This window comes from Bidens hawaiensis, unplaced genomic scaffold (genome assembly GCF_021521415.1).
Source record: "Bidens hawaiensis isolate Kalapana, Puna unplaced genomic scaffold, B.hawaiensis_p1.1 tig00013978_1, whole genome shotgun sequence".
Lineage (NCBI taxonomy): Eukaryota > Viridiplantae > Streptophyta > Magnoliopsida > Asterales > Asteraceae > Bidens > Bidens hawaiensis.
Window position 1 is genome coordinate 16,742 of NW_027492195.1, and position 21,690 is coordinate 38,431.

General features: G+C 35.9%; 1 protein-coding gene and 1 pseudogene across 5 annotated transcripts; one reads left to right on the top strand and one right to left on the bottom strand.

Moving 5' to 3' along the window:
- The first annotated feature begins 168 nt into the window (after nt 1-168).
- On the top strand, nt 169-4,630 carry LOC143545505 (disease resistance protein RPV1-like; annotated as a pseudogene). Its single transcript, XR_013137439.1, has 9 exons — nt 169-710; nt 1,061-1,110; nt 1,155-2,179; nt 2,258-2,338; nt 2,486-2,761; nt 2,884-3,596; nt 3,703-4,263; nt 4,369-4,426; nt 4,504-4,630. The product of XR_013137439.1 is annotated as a disease resistance protein RPV1-like (transcript).
- Nucleotides 4,631-5,308: 678 nt separating this feature from the next.
- On the bottom strand, nt 5,309-20,231 carry LOC143545506 (separase-like). Of its 4 annotated transcripts, XM_077037389.1 has the most exons (27): nt 19,421-20,231; nt 18,745-18,922; nt 18,559-18,666; nt 17,842-17,976; nt 17,376-17,746; nt 17,191-17,296; nt 16,963-17,088; nt 16,559-16,858; nt 16,000-16,116; nt 15,681-15,902; nt 15,477-15,587; nt 15,244-15,381; nt 14,802-15,164; nt 14,353-14,442; nt 14,011-14,268; nt 13,796-13,919; nt 12,857-13,555; nt 12,546-12,783; nt 12,008-12,110; nt 11,643-11,837; nt 11,287-11,327; nt 10,949-11,175; nt 10,618-10,861; nt 6,744-7,086; nt 6,429-6,668; nt 6,042-6,129; nt 5,309-5,952 (listed from the first exon to the last, which is right to left on the bottom strand). In XM_077037389.1, the coding sequence occupies exons 1-27, from the start codon at nt 20,065-20,067 to the stop codon at nt 5,444-5,446; spliced, it is 6,321 nt and encodes a 2,106-aa protein (XP_076893504.1). In that variant the 5' UTR covers nt 20,068-20,231; the 3' UTR covers nt 5,309-5,443. The 4 variants fall into 4 exon arrangements, with proteins under 4 accessions (XP_076893504.1, XP_076893503.1, XP_076893502.1 ...); XM_077037388.1 differs by having other exon boundaries at nt 6,429-7,086; XM_077037387.1 differs by having other exon boundaries at nt 10,618-11,175.
- Between the last annotated feature and the right edge of the window lie 1,459 nt (nt 20,232-21,690).

The window sequence follows — 21,690 nt, forward strand, 5'->3', positions numbered from 1 at the left end:
ATTTGGATTTGATATTATTTAGATGATGAGTTGGGGAATAGACAAACCACCAACGACTTTTCTTCCGCAAAGATTCATATTCCATTAAACCTTAATGTTGACTTTTTCCAATTAAGGTTGAAATCACGATTATGAAGGTGCCGATCGGTTAATATATATAGCTATGGTACTCGATCTTATCTAAAGACACAACCTTCTTCATCAATGGCTACTGGTTTCAGTTATGATGTTTTCTTAAGTTTTCGAGGTGAAGATACCCGTACCACTTTTACCGCCCACCTCTGTGCGGCCCTAAAGCAAGCAGGAGTCAGAACTTTTAGAGACGATGATGCCATGGACCGAGGAAGACTGCTAGGCCCAGAGCTCTAAAAGGCTATCCGTGAGTCCGCAATTTCTGTCATCGTCTTCTCAAGAAACTACGCATCTTCCAAGTGGTGTCTGGACGAGGTCTTGACGATCATTCAAGAACAGGAGAGGATGTCCTCTATAAACATGAAGTCGTTCCTGTGTTCTACAACGTGGATCCATCTGATGTCCGGAATCAAAACCGGAAGCTTTGAAGAAGCATTTGGTAGGTATGATGATATGATTGAGACGGAAACAGATGATGAGAAGAAGATTGAATGGGTGGAGAAGGTGAATGCATGGAGGGATGCTCTTCAAAAAGCTAGAAGCTTGACGGGAATGGTGCTAACAGCTAATGGGTATGCGTGCTTCCTCTTATTAGATCTGTCAAACGGAACATTCGGATTTAAAACAGATCTAACTTGGTTCATGTTAATATGGGTTATGATCAAAATAGGTCCGCGTCAAATTGGTTTTGATCATAGTAGATTTGTGACAAAATTTGTGGGTTTAATTAAAAAATTGACCAAAATCATCAAAAATAAATCAGAAACTGTCAAAAAAAATGTTATCTGGTTACTAAAAAACCTCCATGAAGAATCTGAATTAGTGAAGTCCACATTTCTCTGTCTATAAAATCGAACCAGTAAAAAATAACTTTCTTTTCGGGGCAGCAAGAAAGGCCTTGATCTTCATAAATATCATATCTCCGGAGCAAATACACAGTCAACCTGATTAAGCTTTTGTGCATACAGACACAGTTGTGTATTTTATATAAGATTTTGAGCTAAATATTACAGTGGATTTAGCAGCTAAAGGATTACGGATCATTCGGTTGGTCGGTCTTCCTCTTTATTCACGGGATTTAGCACCTGATGCAGTTTTCCTCTTTATTCACGGGATGGGAGGCATTGGAAAAACAACCATATCCAAATGCATCTATAACTCAAACTACCATGCGTATGATGTTGGTTGTTTTCTCGCAAACATTCAGGAGACATCAAATCAGCCCAATGGATTGGTGCCTTTGCAGCGTCAACTTCTCTCCACAATATTAAGAAGTGACAAAGAAGAAGTTATATGGAATCTTGATGAGGGGGTAGTTAAGGTTACAAACGCCTTATGGAATAAAAAGGTACTTCTCATCCTAGATGATATCGCAACAAGCCAACAATTAACAGCACTACTTGGGTCACAACAGTTTTATCCAGGAAGCAAAGTGATCATTACAACAAGGAACAAAGGGTTGTTAACTGAATTTAAAATGCATCCAAAGGTCCGTGCTATCGAAGAATTAGGTCCCGGCGACTCAAATAAGCTCTTTAGTTTGTACGCCTTTGATAGAGATCACCCCGTTGAACCCTACATTGCCCAATCTAAAATTGTAGCTGATCGTTGTAGAGGGCATCCTTTGGCTCTTAAAGTATTGGGTTCTTCTCTGAAAGGAAAGACCATCGACGTATGGGAAGATGCAATGCGCAAACTAGAAGTAATTCCTAATCCCGATATTCAGAAAGTTCTACAACTGAGCTATGATACTCTTGAAGACACCACAGATAAAGATTTATTCTTACATATTGCTTGTTTCTTTGTGGGTGGGGATATCGAGTTCATTGTGAAACTGTTATCTGAATGCAATATGTACCCAAGAGTTGGGATCCATAACTTAATGCATAGATGTCTACTCTCCATTGAAGATGGGATTGTGATGATGCATCAATTAATCAAGGAGATGGGTCGAGAGGTTGTTCGCCAAGAATCACCAAAGGATCCCGGGAAACGAAGTAGATTGTGGGACCATCAAGATTCCTTTAATGTATTGAAAGATAACGAAGTAAGTAATGCATGTCCAGTTTCTTATATCTCTACTTAGTTTATTGTATATGCTCATCTTTTTAAATTTCTTAATTAGGGTTCAAGTAAGGTAGAGGGACTTGCCCTTGATATGCAAAGGATTTATAAGGAAATTAATTTAACTTCAATTTTAAAGATAGTGTTACAAGCCAAACAGAAGAACTCAACCCAAAAGACTAGTCTGATAGGTGAGGGAACCCATTTGGCTTATAAACCTCACATCAGTTGCCCATACAACCGATGTGGGACAAATCCTGTACCTTGCAATGGTTTCAGTCCATAACAGATAGACAATGGAAGAAAAAGTAGTTATGGAGATTTTAATGGTCTAAATAAAGAAAACTTCCAGGTGAGAGCAATAGAGAAGATGAAGAATCTAATGCTACTACAACTCGATTATGCAACATTTTCCGGGAGCTACAAGAATTTGCCCAAAAAGTTACGATTGCTCCGTTGGCATGGGTTTCCTCTAAAATCCATACCAAGTGATGTATCTTTGCACAAGTTGGTAGTTCTTGACTTAAGTTATAGCAAACTAAAACAAGTCTGGGACGGGTTCAAGGTATACATTTTTAGTTCCATATTCTAATTTCCCAGCTGATTACTAATTATGAATGTTATTTTGACACGTGCATCCATACAAAAGTTAATTATTTATCTTGTTTTACATTTGACATGTCACAGGTGGTTGGATCCTTGAAAATCCTAAATCCCAGTTTCTCTGTGGAGCTTATTAAAACCCCTAATTTTGGTGGACTTCCTAGCTTGGAGAATTTGCTCCTTGAAGGTTGCTTAAGTTTGAGAGAGGTTTGTGAATCCATAGGGAACCTTGAAAGACTGATCTTGTTAGACATAAGTGGTTGCAGAAATTTGAAAGATTTTCCATCCTTACCAAGATCTCTTGAATCACTTCAAATGAACGGTTGCCCAAAGATATTCCGTGGAGGTCCCAGACAAGTTCAATGCTTGGATTCATGTTCTCTTTTGGTGAAACTAAATGTCTCAGGATGCAATCTGTATGATAATTCTTTCCCAGAGGATTGGAGTAACCACTTCTCTTTGAAGTACTTAAATATCGGCAATAATCATATAACTTTTCATTACCAGGTTGTGTCAAAAGTTTACCAGGTCTTGATGATTTGGACGCTAATTTCTGTCCACATCTTCAGTCAATTCTAGATCTCCCAAAATCTGTAACAAGGCTAGGTATCTACTTTAACATGTCCTTGGAAACAGTGCAACTAACACCAAATCCTTAACCTGCATGTCCGTTGTTAATAGCGAAAAACTGTGTGAGGTGGAGGGTTGTTTTAAGGTTGAATCGATAAAAAATGTTGATAGGAAGGTTAGAAGATATCTTGGGTTAGAAAATGCATACATAGAAGATGAGTCCATCAAGCCATCAAGGTCCTCTTTCTCAATCTATCTCTTACTCTTTATTGTCTGTGTTTTTATTTTACCTATTAAGAACAATAAACTAACAAATGCTGTGTGCTACAGTACAGGTGTCATATGAGTATGGTATATACAGTGCCTTTGTTCCGGGGAAAACAAGACTTGCATGTTATAGGTATAAAGAAATTGGATCAAAGATATCATTTAGAGTCCCTTAACATCCTAAGGGTTCAAGAATTATAAGTGGTCTCAATGTGTCTTTCATGGCTACAACTTTTAGAAGATCAGAAATTGGGAAGGTTAAAGTCAAGAATAAGACCAAGGTCTTGGTATGGGAATACACTCCCACAATACATGAAGTAACATCATGTAAAAAAGAGGGTTCTTTTAATTATGTTTGGTCAAGTCTTTGGCGGACGGACAATCTACTAGATGATGGGGACGAAATTGATGTAAGCATCCGCCTGTTCTTCAAGGATGAAGTAGTAGAGGAATGTTGTGTGAACCTAGTGTACGATGACGATGAAGAAGAAGAAGAAGTAGAAGAAATGGATGTTGCCTTATCCAATGGCAGGAGGATTTCATGGAGCGACAGAATGTGGGTAGAGGTATCAGATTACGTTCATATCGGGAAAACATATCGTTTTCTGTGTAATAATCCATTTTATGGTAAGCTCTCAAGTTCTTTAACCATTTTTAGGAGGATTGGATTACCGAGGTAACCCTACTAATCCTATGTGTATATATATGAAAATTGAAAATGTTTGCTGTTAGTTTCAGAACCAAATGTGGATTGGTGGGGCCAAAAGGAGGGCAGAAGTATATTTGCCGAGTATGTTTTGTTACAGTTCCCTTGCATAAATCCACGAAATGATGTTTATTTTTATTTGTTTTGTTGTTTAATTGCAGTGTCCCACTGAGATTGGAAGAATAAAACATTAACCATTGCCAATTGGAATCTTATCAACCATCGGATTTACCTTCAATTACCCATCACAGCGATGGTGATAGCTTTGTACCAATAGATATATGTAAGCAATTTCAATAAACAAAACACTGTTATTTTAGTGCTTATTCATATTTATAACTCTTGTTAACATAACGAATCTTGGTTCTTCCTAGTATAATAACACTTAATTTCCAGACTTAAGATACATTTACATTACCCCTACACTATAATAATACATACAATAATAACAATTGTTTAGTTTACCTATTTCTAATATATACTGTTAGACTAGTGTTATTGTTTCGAATGCAAGGGACTACATATGTACTTATTTACGCAATTAGGTCTTAGTAGAAGTGTTGTGATTGGTGCTTAATAGCATATATGACAGTGTTAACAACCTCTTACCCATCCGTATTTGTTACATGTTTTATCATATTGGATGGACAAACATAACACTATCCCTCTAGTTGCTTTGCTTAACTCGTTTATGGTGGTTTAATGTTCCGGTTTATAATTTGTGTATCCTTTCTTTCTTGTTCTCCACCAGTGAAGCAGTGCTCACGCTTTTTCCCTTAAATAAATTACTGTTTGAAAAGAATCCTACAAATAACCAAAGACATAAGAATCCCAGTTGTAATCACTTAGTATTGTAGGCCAAAACTCTAAGCATTCCAACGAGAGCTCAAAGCCTCAAACAATGAGCCTAAAACAAAAAAATTCCAGCTAAATTAGTAAATTACTAAACATATAGAATGACATACTTTAAAACATTTTGATTACAGTGTGTATACATACAGATCTCAGTCTACATTCTATTACTCATGCAGACTCAAGAATACACAAACCAATTTAATTAATTTCATATCAAACCTAACTCCTACAGAAACAAACTCATAATCATGAATCTTTCTTCCGAATGCCTGTTGGCACGCCATAGCAAACAGGTGCAGCTCCAATCAGAAACGGTAGTGTACATGCTCCACGGGCCTGGCCCATAAACGATCCGATCTTTGGTTGGTGTTTACAACCAACTGTTACTTTACAGTCTTCTACAGATTTACTTCTTGCCGGTTTCTTTTTTCCCCTTTTGGTTCCCCCATCAGTGATACTCATGTCTTTAAACTTATCCGAAAGCTGAGTGCATTGTGCACAATCTACTGAGGTGTTCGACCTTGCTTTCATCCACCCATCCAACACTGTTTTACAAAACCGATCAATATCCTTGTCCGTCACATCCCATAAATTTGCTATAATTACAGGTGAGCCCGCAAACAGATAGTACAGTGGGGCCCCTTTTGGGGTGTAGGACCCGTTTAATGATAAAGACCCGCTACTGCATCCCATTAGAAGTGTAGCTGCACACCGCTCTAGTTTTTGAATCTCACCACCAGGTATATATTGTACCCCTAAAATTACATTTATATAACAAGAAAAAATTAAAACGTTAAAACCAAAGAAACATATAAAGATGGATAGAAAGTTGAAGCATGCATACCACTTCCGTGTCCAAGATAAATAAAAAGGTCGTGATTTTTTAACGCGGTACTCAACTCATCCACACTGGGTGAGGTCCCAGCTGTCCCCTGTCATAAAAGTTAAGGTAATAAAAAAATGTAGGGTTTGGATCAAATACATATTAAATTAGCGTGCTAAACGTGAGAATCAAGTAGAGTAATTATATATACAAGTAGAGTAATTATGTAATTACTCTATGATAATTACTCTATAATGCAATTACATATTTACTCTACTTGTATATATAATTAATCTATTTGATTTTCACGTTTAGCACGTTAATTTTATTTGTACGTTAACCTTCCCCAATAAATGTATAACACATAATATTTTCCTTTAATGACAAAATAATATTGAACCCTCGTACCTCTAAATTTTGATCTTTAAACCAATTACCAAATGCAGCTTCTGTATTGCTAAGATCGCCACCTGGATTCAATAAATAGTACGCGTCCAATGGATCGATCATAGGAAAAGGTGAAGAATCTTTCCCAACTTTTTCCTCAAATTGACAGCATCTGTTATAAGTGCACAAGATACTAGCAACTGAAGGCATCCGATATACCTCTTGGTTTCTTAGTACAGGTAGGCTTTCCCATGGTAACATCTGCAGACCAAACAAAAAAAAAACATGTTCATATTCAAGACAATAATATGCAAGAAACATAACAAGATTTCCTACCTGAATGTCAAAGTCTAGCACCAATATTACAGGTTCTCTATCTACATAATCTTCTCCAATTTCATGTATTGTGTTTAATACTAAATCAGAAATACTTTCATCGTTAATGCATTCTCTTCCACCAACGTAGCATCCTTTATTCATTATCAACTCTGATAAACATTCTTCTTGTCGCAAACCACCTTTAATTATAGCTTTTATAATGTTTTCATGTGCATCAATTTTACACTTGGATTTAAGATCTTTCTTTAGTTTCTTTAGTAGAAAATCAATGTGTTTGTGGTTTGACAGTCCTCCCAACAGCAGGTGTTTCCACAGGCCAAACCATAAATCTTCTATATCTCTGAAACAAAAGTATCACAAAAAAAATGTTCATTACTATTTGTTATAAATGCACAGCTAGTTTAATAGTACATCAAGATAAACAGTTGTTCATTCTTTTACATGTAAACTAAAACTATGTTATTGTAATACTTATCCATTCTTTCAAACAAAAACCATTCTTAAAACTGCTACCATAAAAAAATTAAAAAAAATCACATTGCCAAGTTTGGGTTGGGTTCAGTGTTTCGGTTTTACTATATGGAGTTACAATTTTTGGGCCGAAAAAGTGTTGGCCTAAAATAACAAGTTTGGGTCCAAATCATTTTGTTAATTATCAATTAACTGACTATTATACATTCGAGCAAAAATATTTGGGTTACACTATTTATTATCAATCAATCATACCCAGTGAAATCCCACCAATAGCATAGCTATAAGTAGGGTCTGGGGAGGGTGGGATGTAAGCACACCGTACCTCTATCCACATGGATAAAGAGGTGGCTTCCAGAGAGACCCTCAGCTCTAAAGTACATATGTATGAAGCAATACAAAGGAAATCAGAATTCAACAGTAATAATAATAATAATAATGATAATAATAATAATAATAATAATAACAATAATAATATTAATACTATTTATGTAGAGAAAATATTATTATGGTGTGTGACTAAAATAAGGTAAATAAAAGCCCTAAGATATTCCTTTCTTCCTAAAAATCCTTAACTTTAATTCTACTTCTCCAATAATTCCTATCCTCAACCATGTCCTCGGAGAGATTTAGGTCTATCAAATCATGCTTAATCCTTTCATCCCAAGTCAATTTAGGTCGTCCTCTACCCCTTCTCCCCTCTATAGTAATGTTTTCTATGGATCTAACAGGACTCGTCGTTTGTCTTCTCTTCACATGTCCAAACCATCTCAATCTCCACTCTCTTATCTTGTCTGCTATGTTCGCTATCCCTAATCTCTCCCGAAACAAGATGTTTCTTATTCGGTCTAACCTTGTGTGCCCACACATCCAACGTAGCATTCTCATTTCTGCTACCTCCATCTTCTGCACTTGTGCCTTCTTGATGGCCTAACAATCTGTTTCATATAGCATTGCAGATCTAACTGCAACCCTATAAAATTTTCCCTTTAGTTTAGTTGGGAAACTCTTGTCGCACAATATACCTGTGGCTGCTTTCTATCTACCCCATCCTACCTGAACTCGATGGGTCACATCACTGTCTAATTCCCCATCGCTCTGAACAAATGATCCTAGATACTTGAACTTCGTTACCTGTGGAACCACCTGCCCTTCAATGGTAACCTGTGCGTCCTCATTGTCATTTACCCCTCCAAAAGCACAGTGGAGGTACTCCGTCTTAGATCGACTAATCCTTAAACCTTTTGTCTCTAAGGTTGTTCTACTCTCCTCAAGTCTCATGTTTAGATCTTGTTTTCTCTCAGCAAGTAACACAATATCGTCTGCGAACATCATGCACCATGGGAGCGTCCCCTGAATCGACTTTGACAACTCATCCAAGACTACTGCAAAAAGAAACGGACTCAGCGCTGACCCCTGGTGAAGACCTACCTCTACAGGGAAGAAATCAGTATCACCCACTATCACCCACTGGCGCACGGACACTTGTTGCACTCCTAGTATACATATCAATAATTATCTCTATGTATTTCCTGGGTACTTCTCTACCCTCCAAGCACTCCCAAAGCACCTGTCGTGGCACACTGTCTTAAGCCTTTTCTAGGTCAATAAACACCATATGCAGGTCACGCTTCTTCTCCCTATATTTTTCCATCAATCTTCTTATAAGGTGTATTGCCTCTGTGGTGGAACGCCCCGGCATGAATCCAAATTGGTTCACCGTAACATGAGTTTCTCGTCTAAGTCTAACCTCAATCACTCTTTCCCATAGCTTCATAGTATGACTTAGTAGTTTGATTCCTCGGTAGTTACCACAACATTGGGCGTCTCCTTTGTTCTTATAGATAGGAACCACAACATTGGTTACACTATTTATTAAATTCTTATAAATTTATTCAGATTCAAGATAAATATCCATAAAATCGATTTGGTTCAGTTTTAAATACGTGCAAAACTAAACCAAAAGTTCAGTTTTCACAAAAACATAAAACCAAACTGTCAGTTTTCGTTTGGGTACGGTTTTGCTAATTAGGTTTGAAATTTTTGGGCCGAAAAAAAAACATTGGCCTAGAATAATGAATTTGGGTCCAAATGTTTTTGTTAATCATCAACTATATGATTATTATACATTCAAGCAAATATATTTGGGTTACACTATTGACTCAATCAATCAATCAATCAATCATACACAGTAAAATCCCACCGACAGCAGAGCTATAGGTAGGGTCTGGGGAGGGTGGGATGTAGGCACACCGTACCTCTATCCAAAGGAATAAAGAGGTGGCTTCCAGAGAGACCCTCGGCTCTAAGAACATGTGTATGAAGCAAAAAAAAGAAATCAAAGTTTAACAGTTATATAAAAAACTACTACTAATTATAATAATATTAATAAAAAGGTCACAGTTTAACCGCAATATAAAAGCTAATAATAATAATAATAAAATATGTAAGGGAAATACCATTATGGTATGTGACCTAAATAAGTTAAGTCTAAGCCCTAAGGTATTCAATTCTCTCTAAAAATCCTTAACTTTAATTTTACTTCTCCACGAATTCCTATCCTCAACCATGTCCTCGGAAAGGTTTAGGTCTATCAAATCATGCCTAATCCTCTCATCCCAAGTCAATTTCGGTCGTCCTCTACCCCTCCTCCCCTCTATAGTAATGTTTTCTACGGATCTAACAGGATTCGTCGTCTGTCTTCTCTTTACATGTCCAAACCATCTCAATCTCCACTCTCTTATCTTGTCTGCTATGTTCGCCACCCCTAATCTCTCGCGAAGCACAACGTTTCTTATTCTGTCTAGCCTTGTGTGCCCACACATCCAACGTAGCATTCTCATTTCTGCTACCTCCATCTTCCGCACTTGTGCCTTCTTGATGGCCCAACAATCTGTTCCATATAGCATTGCAGGTCTAACTGCCACCCTATAGAATTTTCCCTTCAGATTAGTCGGGAAACTCTTGTCCCTTCAGATGGGTTACACTATTGACTATTTACTAAATTCTTAAAAAAATCTTCAAATTCAAAATAAAAAATCCATAAATTCGATTTGGTTCAGTTTTAAATACGTGCAAAACCGAAACTGAACCAAAAGCTCAGTTTTCAAGAAAACATAAAACCAAACCGTCAGTTTTTGTTTGGGTATGGTTATTTCGGTTTTTCTAAATGGACTTAGAATTTTTGGGCCGAGAAAAGAAATTGACCCATTGTTAATTATCGACTAAATGATTATTATACATTCTAGCAAAAATATTTAGCTTAACCTATTTTTACCTTTTAAGCTAGTTTTTATTAGATTCATTTAACCCATTAAGAATAAATCATAAGCCAATTCTAGACATTGACTAATAAGTGGGTCAAATCAACATTTAATACAAAAAATAACAGGACCCTCACCTCAAAAGATCACTGAGCCATTGATCAAGTTTTCTTCTTTGATTCCACCATTTGAACCTATTTTGATTGGTATCCTCCAAAGTGGTGTATCCATATGACGATGTGTAACTTTCCTCTAAAATTGTTCTGAACAATGGTGCAATTTCATCAACAGCAGTGTGGCCCCACGGACAATGCCATGGTTTATCAGAACTCTTTTTTTCTAATAAGATATCAGAACTTGAATCTTCATCATCTGGACTTGCTAAAGGTTTTAAGCAGGTGTCAAATTTAGTTTTAATGTAAGTTGATGTACAAATGTAAACATGGGTAGTTAGTTTGTGGTAGTTACCTGCTAAGACTGAAACAATGGGCAGGATAATGACTATAGGTGCACAATCTGAATTCAGACGTGATAACATTATGCATGAATGTGTAGGTCTATCAGGTGATAAATTACTCAGCCAACTGGTGTAATCATCACCAAGTATGCTGATACAGATAATGGTTGCTAGAGGAAGACCTTGAAAGAAATTTAATATGAATTCTTCAAGATCCGAAACAGATTCAGGTGCCAGCCTGCATAAATAAGGGTCAAAGAATCAAGTTGCTTGCATGCATAAACTCAAATAACAAAATCTACCCAACCCACTAACATTGCCATCCTTAGTGAAGAGACAAGACACATACCTATGTAAACTGAGAGAAGTTGAGCTGGATGGAAAAGAACCCTGAAAATAAGTTTTATTGCCACAATTAGATGCAAGGTATAAAATGTACAAATCAATAAAAAGTGGTTAACAGTTTGTGAATAAAATCTATAAATAAACACAAATTGTGGGTTCACTTAAAATTTCTGTAAAATTTTGCATACATACACATAAATGAGGAAAACATTTAATGTTGCATCTGAAGTTAAGCTAAAGGTATTACTAGGGAAAGGACAAAAGAAATAAACAAAAAAATGCATCAACATGTAAAGACGTGTCAAGAATCGTTCCTAAAGAAAAACAAGAAAATTATTCAATTTTTTTCCAACTACTTACATCAATATCCATTGTATCCTGATCCTTTTGCTTCCCAAGACGAGAAAACAACTGATAATTAACATGTGCTCCTAGTGACGCTTGATGAAAATAAGCCGCCCATCGACTCTCAGATAAAGAATTCTTGGGAGTCAACATAGAAAAAGTTTTGTTTGAAGAAGAGAGCGTATACAAAACTGCTAACAACCGTGAAACCTGTGACATCATCATCAATGACCAAAGTCAAGTGCAAACATGATTGAAATGTGAAATATTATCAAATTAAACTCTTTAAAAACTCATGCATAAAAATACCAAAGAGATAAATATGATGGTTGGGTGAAACTATAGTAAAGATTACTTTCTGAAACTAAAATTATAATTACCTTTTGAAAAAGCTCAGGAACCTCACGGCATGCTATGAAAGATAGCTTTAATCCAGAAACAATTGTCGATATGGGCATGAACGACATGTCACAAGAATCGTTCCTATAGAAAACAAATTAAAAAAAAAAAAGAAACATCAGTAATATCAAAAAGCAGGTTCAAATCTTTAGTTATTATAATAAAGTGATTGATGTAACTAGAAAAGGCTGTTGACTAGTCAAACTGTGAAGAGACTATTTTCCAGGACAAGTTCAATAAGAAAAGTAGAATACCAAGGATATCAGAGCATTTCTCGAAAATCATGAGTTATAAGAGGTGCATACTTCTAAACTTAAGTTACATAACATGTTTTCTAGAATGATGCAACTTATGAGCATATCGCAATTTCTTTTAAGTGCGTAAGCAATGCCACATAGCCACGATAACATTTAAAACATGTAGACATTTATGGTATACTGCATACACACCAACAAAATATCAAATATATAGACCTTTATGAATTAGAAACAAAATAGCATGAGAACAAGTTAATAATACCTTGTACAATCATCATAAGAGCTTCTTAATGAAAACCAGCACATGTTGTAGAATAAGGCTGCATACTCAATTGCAAACACGTCTCCAGTTACATTGCTTTTAACTAACTCGCCCAGAAAAGTGAATGAAAACTTGAACTTTGATTGGTGAAATGAGCTCCTGCTGACCAGAACAGATAAGCTCTCCAAGAATACTTCATGTGCTCTTTGAGTTTCACCTTGGGCCCACAAACATTTTCCTGTAAATGTAAATGATTAAACATTATAAACATAAAAAAGTCATTGTCTAACTTCAAGTTAGTTTTACAATACCTATCCCAATGAGAAGTTTGACCAAGAGTCGTCTGCGTGCACACTCCCATTTCATTTGTGCAACGCTTGTCAATGATGATGACTTCATAACTCCAAAAGGAACACAATGCCAACAGTTTTCTTCATCACAAACACATGTAACTTCACATCCACAAGAAACAATGTGGGAACCCTTAGACTTTTGTGCCACCTTCAACTCTCTTTGAGCATTTTCACTCTTTTGCTTAGAAGATCTAGTGACTCTAGAAGTCAACCTCTGCTCTTGTGGTATAGTTATAGCAGTTTTCTTACCCCTTCTAGTTACTTTGGGTTGAACAACTTCTTGTTCTTCGTGATTCCCACAATCAGATGAAATGTTGACGTTATTCCCACCAATTAAAACTTTATCACAAAGCATAGTGTTGCTTGAAATTGTTTCCTTCGGGTTACTAACACAGTTTTTCCAATGTGAAAGCTTCAGCTTTTCCATAGCAGATCTGTAAAAGATTTCAGCTTTTGATAACCCATCAAGTTTATTATCATATGTGCTACTGCAACGACTTCTGTATAGATCGCCTTGTTGTTTGCCGACTGTAACTTCCATGATTAACTTGCAGTTAATGCAAGAAATAAGACAGAGGCTATCAACCAATATATGATTGGCACTTTCTAGCTCTTTATCAGCTAAATGCCAACATTTTTGTTTACAGTGCAGTTTTCCTGGAACAATACAAATCAAAATTCAGTTAATCCTTACTTGTTTTATGTCGTACAAAAAATTACCATTTTGCCCCTTTACTATTTATGGTCAAAGAAATAACAGCATTATCATTTCTATACAATATATACAAAACATTTGTAGATATTTGTGCTTCTTAAGTGAGCATGTGATGTTATTGAATAAATAGCATATGTAGGTTAAACAGACACTAAAACAAAAAAAAATACAAAATTACATACCTAGGGCAGTAGAAAAATTAACTAAAAAGATCGGCAAGTCTTGAAATAAAGAAATGTTCTTTCCCCACAAAAACAGAGCTTCAGCCTCTGATCCATTTCCAATGATCTCTTGAATGGTTCCTACCTAATTTACGAATAAAAAATTAATAAAAGTTTGATAATTTAAAGTAAAAGAAAATTGAAAAACCATTTGAAGCTAAATTTGGTAACTTTACCTGAAGGGTGCTTTCAAGGTAACAACGAAGTACATTCCATGAGGTCAAAATAAATTCAAAGTCGCTTGAACTATCATTTGACCAAGCTCCTATAGCTACTGAAGAATGTATGTGAAAACTCTTAAGTTCATATCCACGTTCTCGAATTATTTCCCCATTATCACCAATGATATCATTGTGTTGCTCAATTGTGTATATGAAATTCTTTTGAAAAAGTTTGGTGCGCATTCGATGGGCTTCTTTGGCATAAAAAAGAGCCTACAAATAGGATAATTCATATCAAGTACAAGATGCATACATAATATTGACTAGGACTATAAAAGTACAAAACAATTGAGGTACCTCAATCATTAATCCCTTTAAAATCATTCTTTCACTCAAATCATAATACAAGTTTGAGGCAAGAAACAATGATTTGCTTGACACAGGAACCTACAATATCAAGCGAATGTGTATAAAAGATCAGCATAAGTATAACAATTCTAAAATGTAATCACAGAAACTACAGATGACAAGTTTGACCAACTTACTTATAAATAGATCAATTCTGGTTTATGTTTTAACTAAACGAGTCAAATGTGCTAAGCCCAAAAGATTTAACCAAAAAAGTTGGTCAAAGTTCAAAGTGTGTATCAATGCACAAACCCCCATCAATCGTTTTCGTATTTAAGAAGTAGATTACTGTTATAATACCATAGTTTTCGTAATCATATTTAGTAGATTAATTAGCTTCAAAATTATAAAAAGTAAAAAAGAAAGTGTTTACAAAAACCATATTATGAGAATCATACCCTGTTACTGAGATCAAAAGCAGTCTTCTTGATATCAACCGTTAAACGTGCATATTCGGTGGCGTTATCATGATTATAAGAGCTTGAAGAAAGTGTAGAGATTACTGAAAAACATTGTTGGAAACCAACTTCTAGCGGTTTTGATTTCTCCATACAACTTTTCCAAAACTCCACTGACTTTGACAGCTGACAGTGCTTAGAAAATGTCAAAATGAATGCTTCATTCACATGTGAAGTGCAAAGGGCATGACTGAGGCTTTTAGTTTGCCAGAGCATGGCCAAACACTCCTTTAAAGAAATATTCTTGTGGGTACAAAATCTAATCATCAGCTCATATATGTCAGAATGAAGGTCCATGTAGCCCTACAACAAGAAGCAATATAAACAGCGAGGCCCACCATACAAGATATGAATGAACAAGAAAGACAACAAGAAAACGAACCTTAAGTAATAACAAATCACCAACATGGTACAGCAAGATAAGAGTATTATTACACACTGTATCAATTCGTTCAACAGATTTGGAATGTTCTTGGCTCAACCACAGCTTTGTAGCTTTGCCAATATCTTCAACAAAAAACTGTTTGCACCACAAAAAACTGCCACCTCATTAATATAATATATGGGTATATGAATACACTACAACACTCAAAACATAAAGATTTACTCGAGTACCTTCGAGTTTGGTTCTGCCTCTTGGGTGCACAATGCACGTAAGCAATAAGCCTCGGCTAAAAGATTACAAACCGGACCACAGGCTTCCTTGTTTTTATCGTAAATGTCACTCTGGATTAATAGCTAAGTCGTTTCATATTGGTAAACTTATATATATATATATGAAAAGATAAGAAAATGGGATTGAAAACGAAGATAACTCACCATAGTAGATATTGCTTCAGACAAAAAGTCAATGCACTCCTTCAGACTTTCAACTCCACAGGCTCTTGATTGCCTTCCTTTCGCAATCAAAATTTTGGATTTGTGTAAAAAGCTATCCTTTGTACTGTAGATATCTTCTAAAAGGATGTTGGAGATGGTCTTTTGCATTATTTTAGATAATTCTGGATTAAGAGACTGTATTTCCCTATAAGCTTCAAGCTCCTGAACAAAAGAAACATATAATGGGAATGTATGAAAACTATATAGGAGATGCAAACGTGAGTGTGTGCACATACACATATGAGGGAGAGAAAGAGACCTGCTCTAATAGAAAACCTAGAGTTTCCTTTGACATTTTCAAAGAAAATGGCATCAGTGAATATATGGTTCGAACCCTACGCCCATCTTCAGGATCTTTAGTTTCTTTACATAATATCTGCAGGCAAAGAAAATCAGATAGCAAAGATAACGCAAGATCAATGATTTGTGATACCTAATTTCCTTCCTTTCTGAAAATTAAAGGTGTTGTTGCAACCCATTTACTAAAGGACAGGCCAATTCATGTTACATGTTATGTCTAACATGCCAAACAGCTAAAATAAAACAGGTCAAAAGAGTTAAAACTTGCCTAGAGTGTATATTTAATGTGCAAAACCTCTGAAATATTTTTATACACATAAGTTAAATTATCACTGAAAAAATAACTTTAGTAATCACATCTGACACGAATTATCTAAAAAACTGGAAAAAAAACTTTTAAAATAGTAATTTGAGTCGGCTCAACCAAACCCATTTTGGCCTGTTGTCCGATCCAGCCAACCTCATTTTGCCACCTCTAATGTATGCGTGTATATCATATAAAGGCATTGTTTTGTTACCTTCACCCATTGTTTAACCAGAGCAACTGGAATTGGAATCTTGTCAAACCAGTTTTGAGCAGTAGACCAACTTTCAAAATAATCAGTTAAAATCATACTTATCTCCTCACTACCGATACCACATTGGTAAAGTAAAACCAGCGAAAAAGCACTTTTTGCACATGTTTCTGTGACAAAAGCAGTTATGGCATCCTCTGAGAGGTCACTTGAAGACTCGTCTTTACTTGAAACAAACATCTTACAAAAAAGTATTACACATTTCCATGCTGCTTGGCAAGACAAGTTAAATGCTTCTGTTGCCTATAAACACAATGCATCATAACACAGAATAAAATATAGTGTGCACACAAAGATCATATATAGATGGTTGTAGTATCAAGTATGCAACGGTAAATGTAACTTACCTCTTTCAATCTATTAGCTCTGTGCAAAACTATCCCTACATTGTGCAAAGATGCATAGAGGGATTGCAACCGGTTAGCTTGAACCCATTTGGCTGAAACTAACTCCTTAAGAAAACTAGTACATTCCTGCAATGAAAGAAAAAATATAAGCACGGTAAACAGTTTAGACAGCAGATATTTAAACATCAAAAACACTAACAAAACATGTAATTTAACTTGTCATAAAACCTTAAAATTTTGATTTGTACTAAACGAGAGTATGAAAGCAGCAGTAGCTACAGCAAGTACAGCTCGGCTATTGTCCTCATAAACATATTTCTCTTTTTCAAATTTACTGCATCCATAAATCGAAGAAAAAGATAATGTCAAAAAACATTTAACTTAAAAGATATTAAAACAAACTTTAGACTTACCAATAATCATCAAAAACAAGTCTAAACAGTTGAAAAACATCTTCAATATTAAATAGCTTGATAGGATCTGACATGTCATCAAATCCACAAAGTATGCCTTTACGCTCAGACTGTATCAACTCAGAAAGAGGCTCACACAAATACTTTAGCGCGTTAAAATAAAAAGATATGTAAGTCCCAGTATGTGCAGTGATAGAGGTGCTTAAACTTTGAAGTTGTTTATCCACATCCAGCAAAAGTATGGAGACAGAAATGCCATTCTCAGCTTTTGGCCTATTAGAGTTACCACCTCTTGAATAATAATTCAAATCACCCGTAGAAAATGTGATGGCATAAAGCCTCATGATCAAATCAATCATCGGTAAATTGACCTGCAAAATAGATGTTGCTATAACTAGACTCCTTGACAAATACCAGAAATACATTAAAAGAAAAAAGAAAAACACTCACGAGCGAATACGCATACCTGAGAAAAGTAATTTGCTAGTATCTTAAAGTGAGATGCAATTGCAACACAAAAATCTGCGGTTGCATTTCGACATTTTGTGGCAAAATAAACGATAAGTTCTAGAAATTCTACATTAGCCTTTTCCTTGCCAACCTGACAAGCATATAGATAAACTTTCTGTAATCATAGTTGACAAAAGAAATTTATGCAATGCTAAAATATTGTATTTGGTTAAAATTGTAGCTTTACTTTCAAATGAATTTAAACAAACACATAGAGTGAATGTTTGCCAAGAAATAGTTTTGTATTTCATAATAAGTTAAGTATTCATTTGTATGTGATTCGTCCCATTCTTACTTTCATTTTTCTATCCAAACTTCATCATAAAGTTTAGGTTAACCTGTTTTGATTTATTTAATCTGTTCTTATATATCAACATGATGTGTCTTTATCATCCAATAACCATCTATTAACTCAACCTGACTTTTTATCAACTTAAGTATCATGTATTGTGTGCAATGTTTTGGCCATTAAGAGTGAAGTATAAATATTTTGTCATTATATTAAAGTTACTTAATTTTCAATGAAAACCCGAGTAGATACTTTGTTTCTCTTGTAGATTAGATTATATCTTATTTAAGAATATACTTTTTCCACATTAAAGTATAAAGGAGAAATTAAGAATGTATGGCTTTACTTAAGCATTACAATTGAGAAATGAGGTTAGATGATTACCCCGCAATCCTTAGCCATTGTATCTAACACCAAAGCTAGTACTTTTTCACTGCACAAAATGACATCGTCCAGCTGTGTAAATACCGAACTGCATATCCTGTGAGCAAACTGCATAAAAAACTTCATGTCAATCTTATTATACTTTGTTAAAGCAACCGTAAGATGAATTGCTCAACAACAACTCACCTTTTCTATTTGATCACTCATAGACGATCTTTTATACTCGGTAAATGTTTCTACACAAAACTTACAGATCAACTTCACATCAAAAGTTGCAAGCTCCCCAACCATAAAAAGAGCACATTTGCTCATATACGACAAAAGCATTCTATGTAACTTATCATATCCTTCTGCACCAATAACCCTGTCATGTAAACTCACAACTTTTAATAAAAATTACCAATGTCAATGCACTGTTAATTAAATTACAACAAAAATTGTCCGTGTCTCCTAGAGATCCTACGGTCCTACCATAGCTTCTAAGCAAAGTATCATTTACTACATTAATTATGACATAATCCTAATAGACCAAAAATATGCTGCAGGTTACTGATAAATCAAATCATAAACTGCAAAAGCATCCTATGGAACTTATCATATCCATCCACACCAGTAACCTTGTTGTGTAAATTCACAGTTTTTAATAAAATCACTATTGTCGATGCACTGTTAATAAAATTTCAAGAATTGGTTCATCTGTCTCCTAGAATTCCTACCATAGCTTCAAATCAAAGTATCATTTACTAACTACTAAGCATCAATTACATTAAGAATTGATTTCAACCTTACAACAAACTGCTACATTATTTATGATAATCCTTAAAACCGCAAAATACATGAATGTAACAGACTAACAGTATACCTCAACCACGGCTGAATTTCATCAACCATCGTAAGCACTCTATAATAATCATCCTCCTTTTTGCTTTGCACATTCGCAACACACTTAACGAGCGACACAACCACCTCCAACACGACCAACGCAATCTCCTTATCTTCAATCTCCCGCCTTACTTCCGGAACAATCCTTCCACCTATTCCTTTACCAGCCGAACTCAAACTCGCAATAAATTCCAACACCGAAGCCCCTTCGACTTGTGCATCATCATACCTCCCCCAATTCGCATAACAAACCATCAACCTCACCCGCTGATACTGCAGACTATGCGGCTTACACGACAGCTGCGACGAAACAGCGTCCAAGCAATCGAGACAAAGGCGATACGTATCGAAGAGTTCCGAGGCGTATCGGGCATCGATTTTGGGGGTTTGGTTGAGGCGTTTGGGGAGGAGAGTTAGGGATTTGTTAATAAACGATAAGAACTTCTTGGCGAGTGACCGGAGAGTAGTCGGGTCGGGTTTGTTATTGTTAGGTTTTGGTGGTTTGAGGACTGGGGAGAATGGTTTGAGGTAAGTGGTGTATAGTTGGTGGATATTTGATAGATCTGTAGAGGACTCGAGCTTTGTGAGGAGTGAGGTGTCGGTTACGACGGTGCCGGAATCCGCCATTGACGGTGGTTGCGTGTGACGGAAGAGTGAAGGTGTTGAAATGAGCGGGAAATGAGAGGGGTTTTGAGTGTTTGTGTTTCGACGGCGAATGAGATCAAAGTTATTTGGGGGTTTACAAAACTAGTCCTTGTATTATTGTGTATGTTTTTTTATATATACATGAAAGTATTAAGACTTAAAGTTATCAAGATAAGTTGATTACACTACTTCATGTGATTTGCACGGATTTCACGTTTGGTTTCTAATTTTGAAAAATTACTTGCATGCTCCTTGATATTTTGATGCAGGTAACACCGATACTCCTTAGTGTGAATGGTCGTTAGTTTTATCAGTTAAATGTGTATGGAATTAATAAACAAATAAAACATTAAATAATAAAGGGATATTGGTTTTTAATACTCTCAATTTTTCCTCATTGGTAGATAACACTCCCAACTTTCGATTTGTCACCCCCCACTCCCAACTTTCACCCTATTTTTCTGTACCACTCCCCGTCTAAATGAACACTAACCTCGTTAATGTTTTGGACTAAAAATGTCATTCAAATTAGTTGAGGGGGTAAAACAGAAAATTTATTTTTAACAGACAACCTCCATTTCCGGTGACCTCGTTTTTCCGGCGACCTCTTTTTTTCCGGCGAATTTGAGTTTTCCGACTATCTCGTCTTTCAGAAAATGGAGATGGTTCAGAGGTGTAAAAAGGTGATGGAGATCATGAAGATTGTGCACCGGTGGAGATATGATGAAGATGGTGCTCGCCAGAAACCTGCAACTCGATATTCTGGCACGCAGGCGATCCCGGAAAGTGGCTGGGTGAGACACTGGTGGGGGGGGGTGTTGCGGTTTTGGGGCGGTGGGCGGTGAAATGATGGATATGGTGTTCGCCGGAAATCTGCAACTCGCCGGAAAACTCAAATTCATATGTGAAGCTCGGTGAAATGATGGATATGGTGTTCTGAAAGACGAGATAGCCGTACAACTCAAATTCTCCGGAAAAAATGAGGTCGTCGGAAAAACGAGGTAACCGGAAATGGAGGTTGTGTGTTAAAAATAAAATTTCTGTTTTATCCCCTCAACTAATTTGAATGACATTTTTAGTCCAAAACATTAACGAGGTTAGTGTTCATTTAGACGGGAGTGGTACTGGAAAATAGGGTGAAAGTTGGGAGTGGCGGGTGACAAATCGAAAGTTGGGAGTGTTATCTACAAATGAGGGAAAGTTGGGAGTATTAAAAACCAATATCCCAATAATAAAATATATTTTGGCCCCAACAACTCAGCGGTTTACACTTTCGGTAACCAAAACCGTCGGCGACCATCTATGTAACGTAAACTCTTTACAATTTAGAGTAATTTAATTAGGATTCACAATCATAGTCATTGTTAACACACACAATACACTCACAAAGTTCTGTTACAACATCTCTATAAATGTAGGTCATGTATTTAACATAAAAAAACGAAAACTTGGGCGAAAACCAGAAACCTGCAGTTAGTTGGATATCTATCAATATCCTAATTTACAAACTCAAATTTAAAAGACTGATGTACATATAATTCAAGATCTTCATCTTTATTATATTTATATATGGGTATGGGTATGGGTATTTTAGTAATTTCATCA

What these genes read in the sequence shown, in the direction of transcription:
- LOC143545506 (XM_077037386.1), bottom strand. Translation starts at nt 20,067, where the DNA reads ATGGCGGATTCCGGCACCGTCGTAACCGACACCTCACTCCTCACAAAG. An exon ending in TGAGTGATCAAATAGAAAAG is followed by an intron (nt 18,667 to 18,744) that starts GTGAGTTGTTGT and finishes TTTTTTATGCAG; the next exon opens with TTTGCTCACAGGATATGCAG. An exon ending in AGGATACAATGGATATTGAT is followed by an intron (nt 11,328 to 11,642) that starts GTAAGTAGTTGG and finishes ACTTATTTTCAG; the next exon opens with GGTTCTTTTCCATCCAGCTC.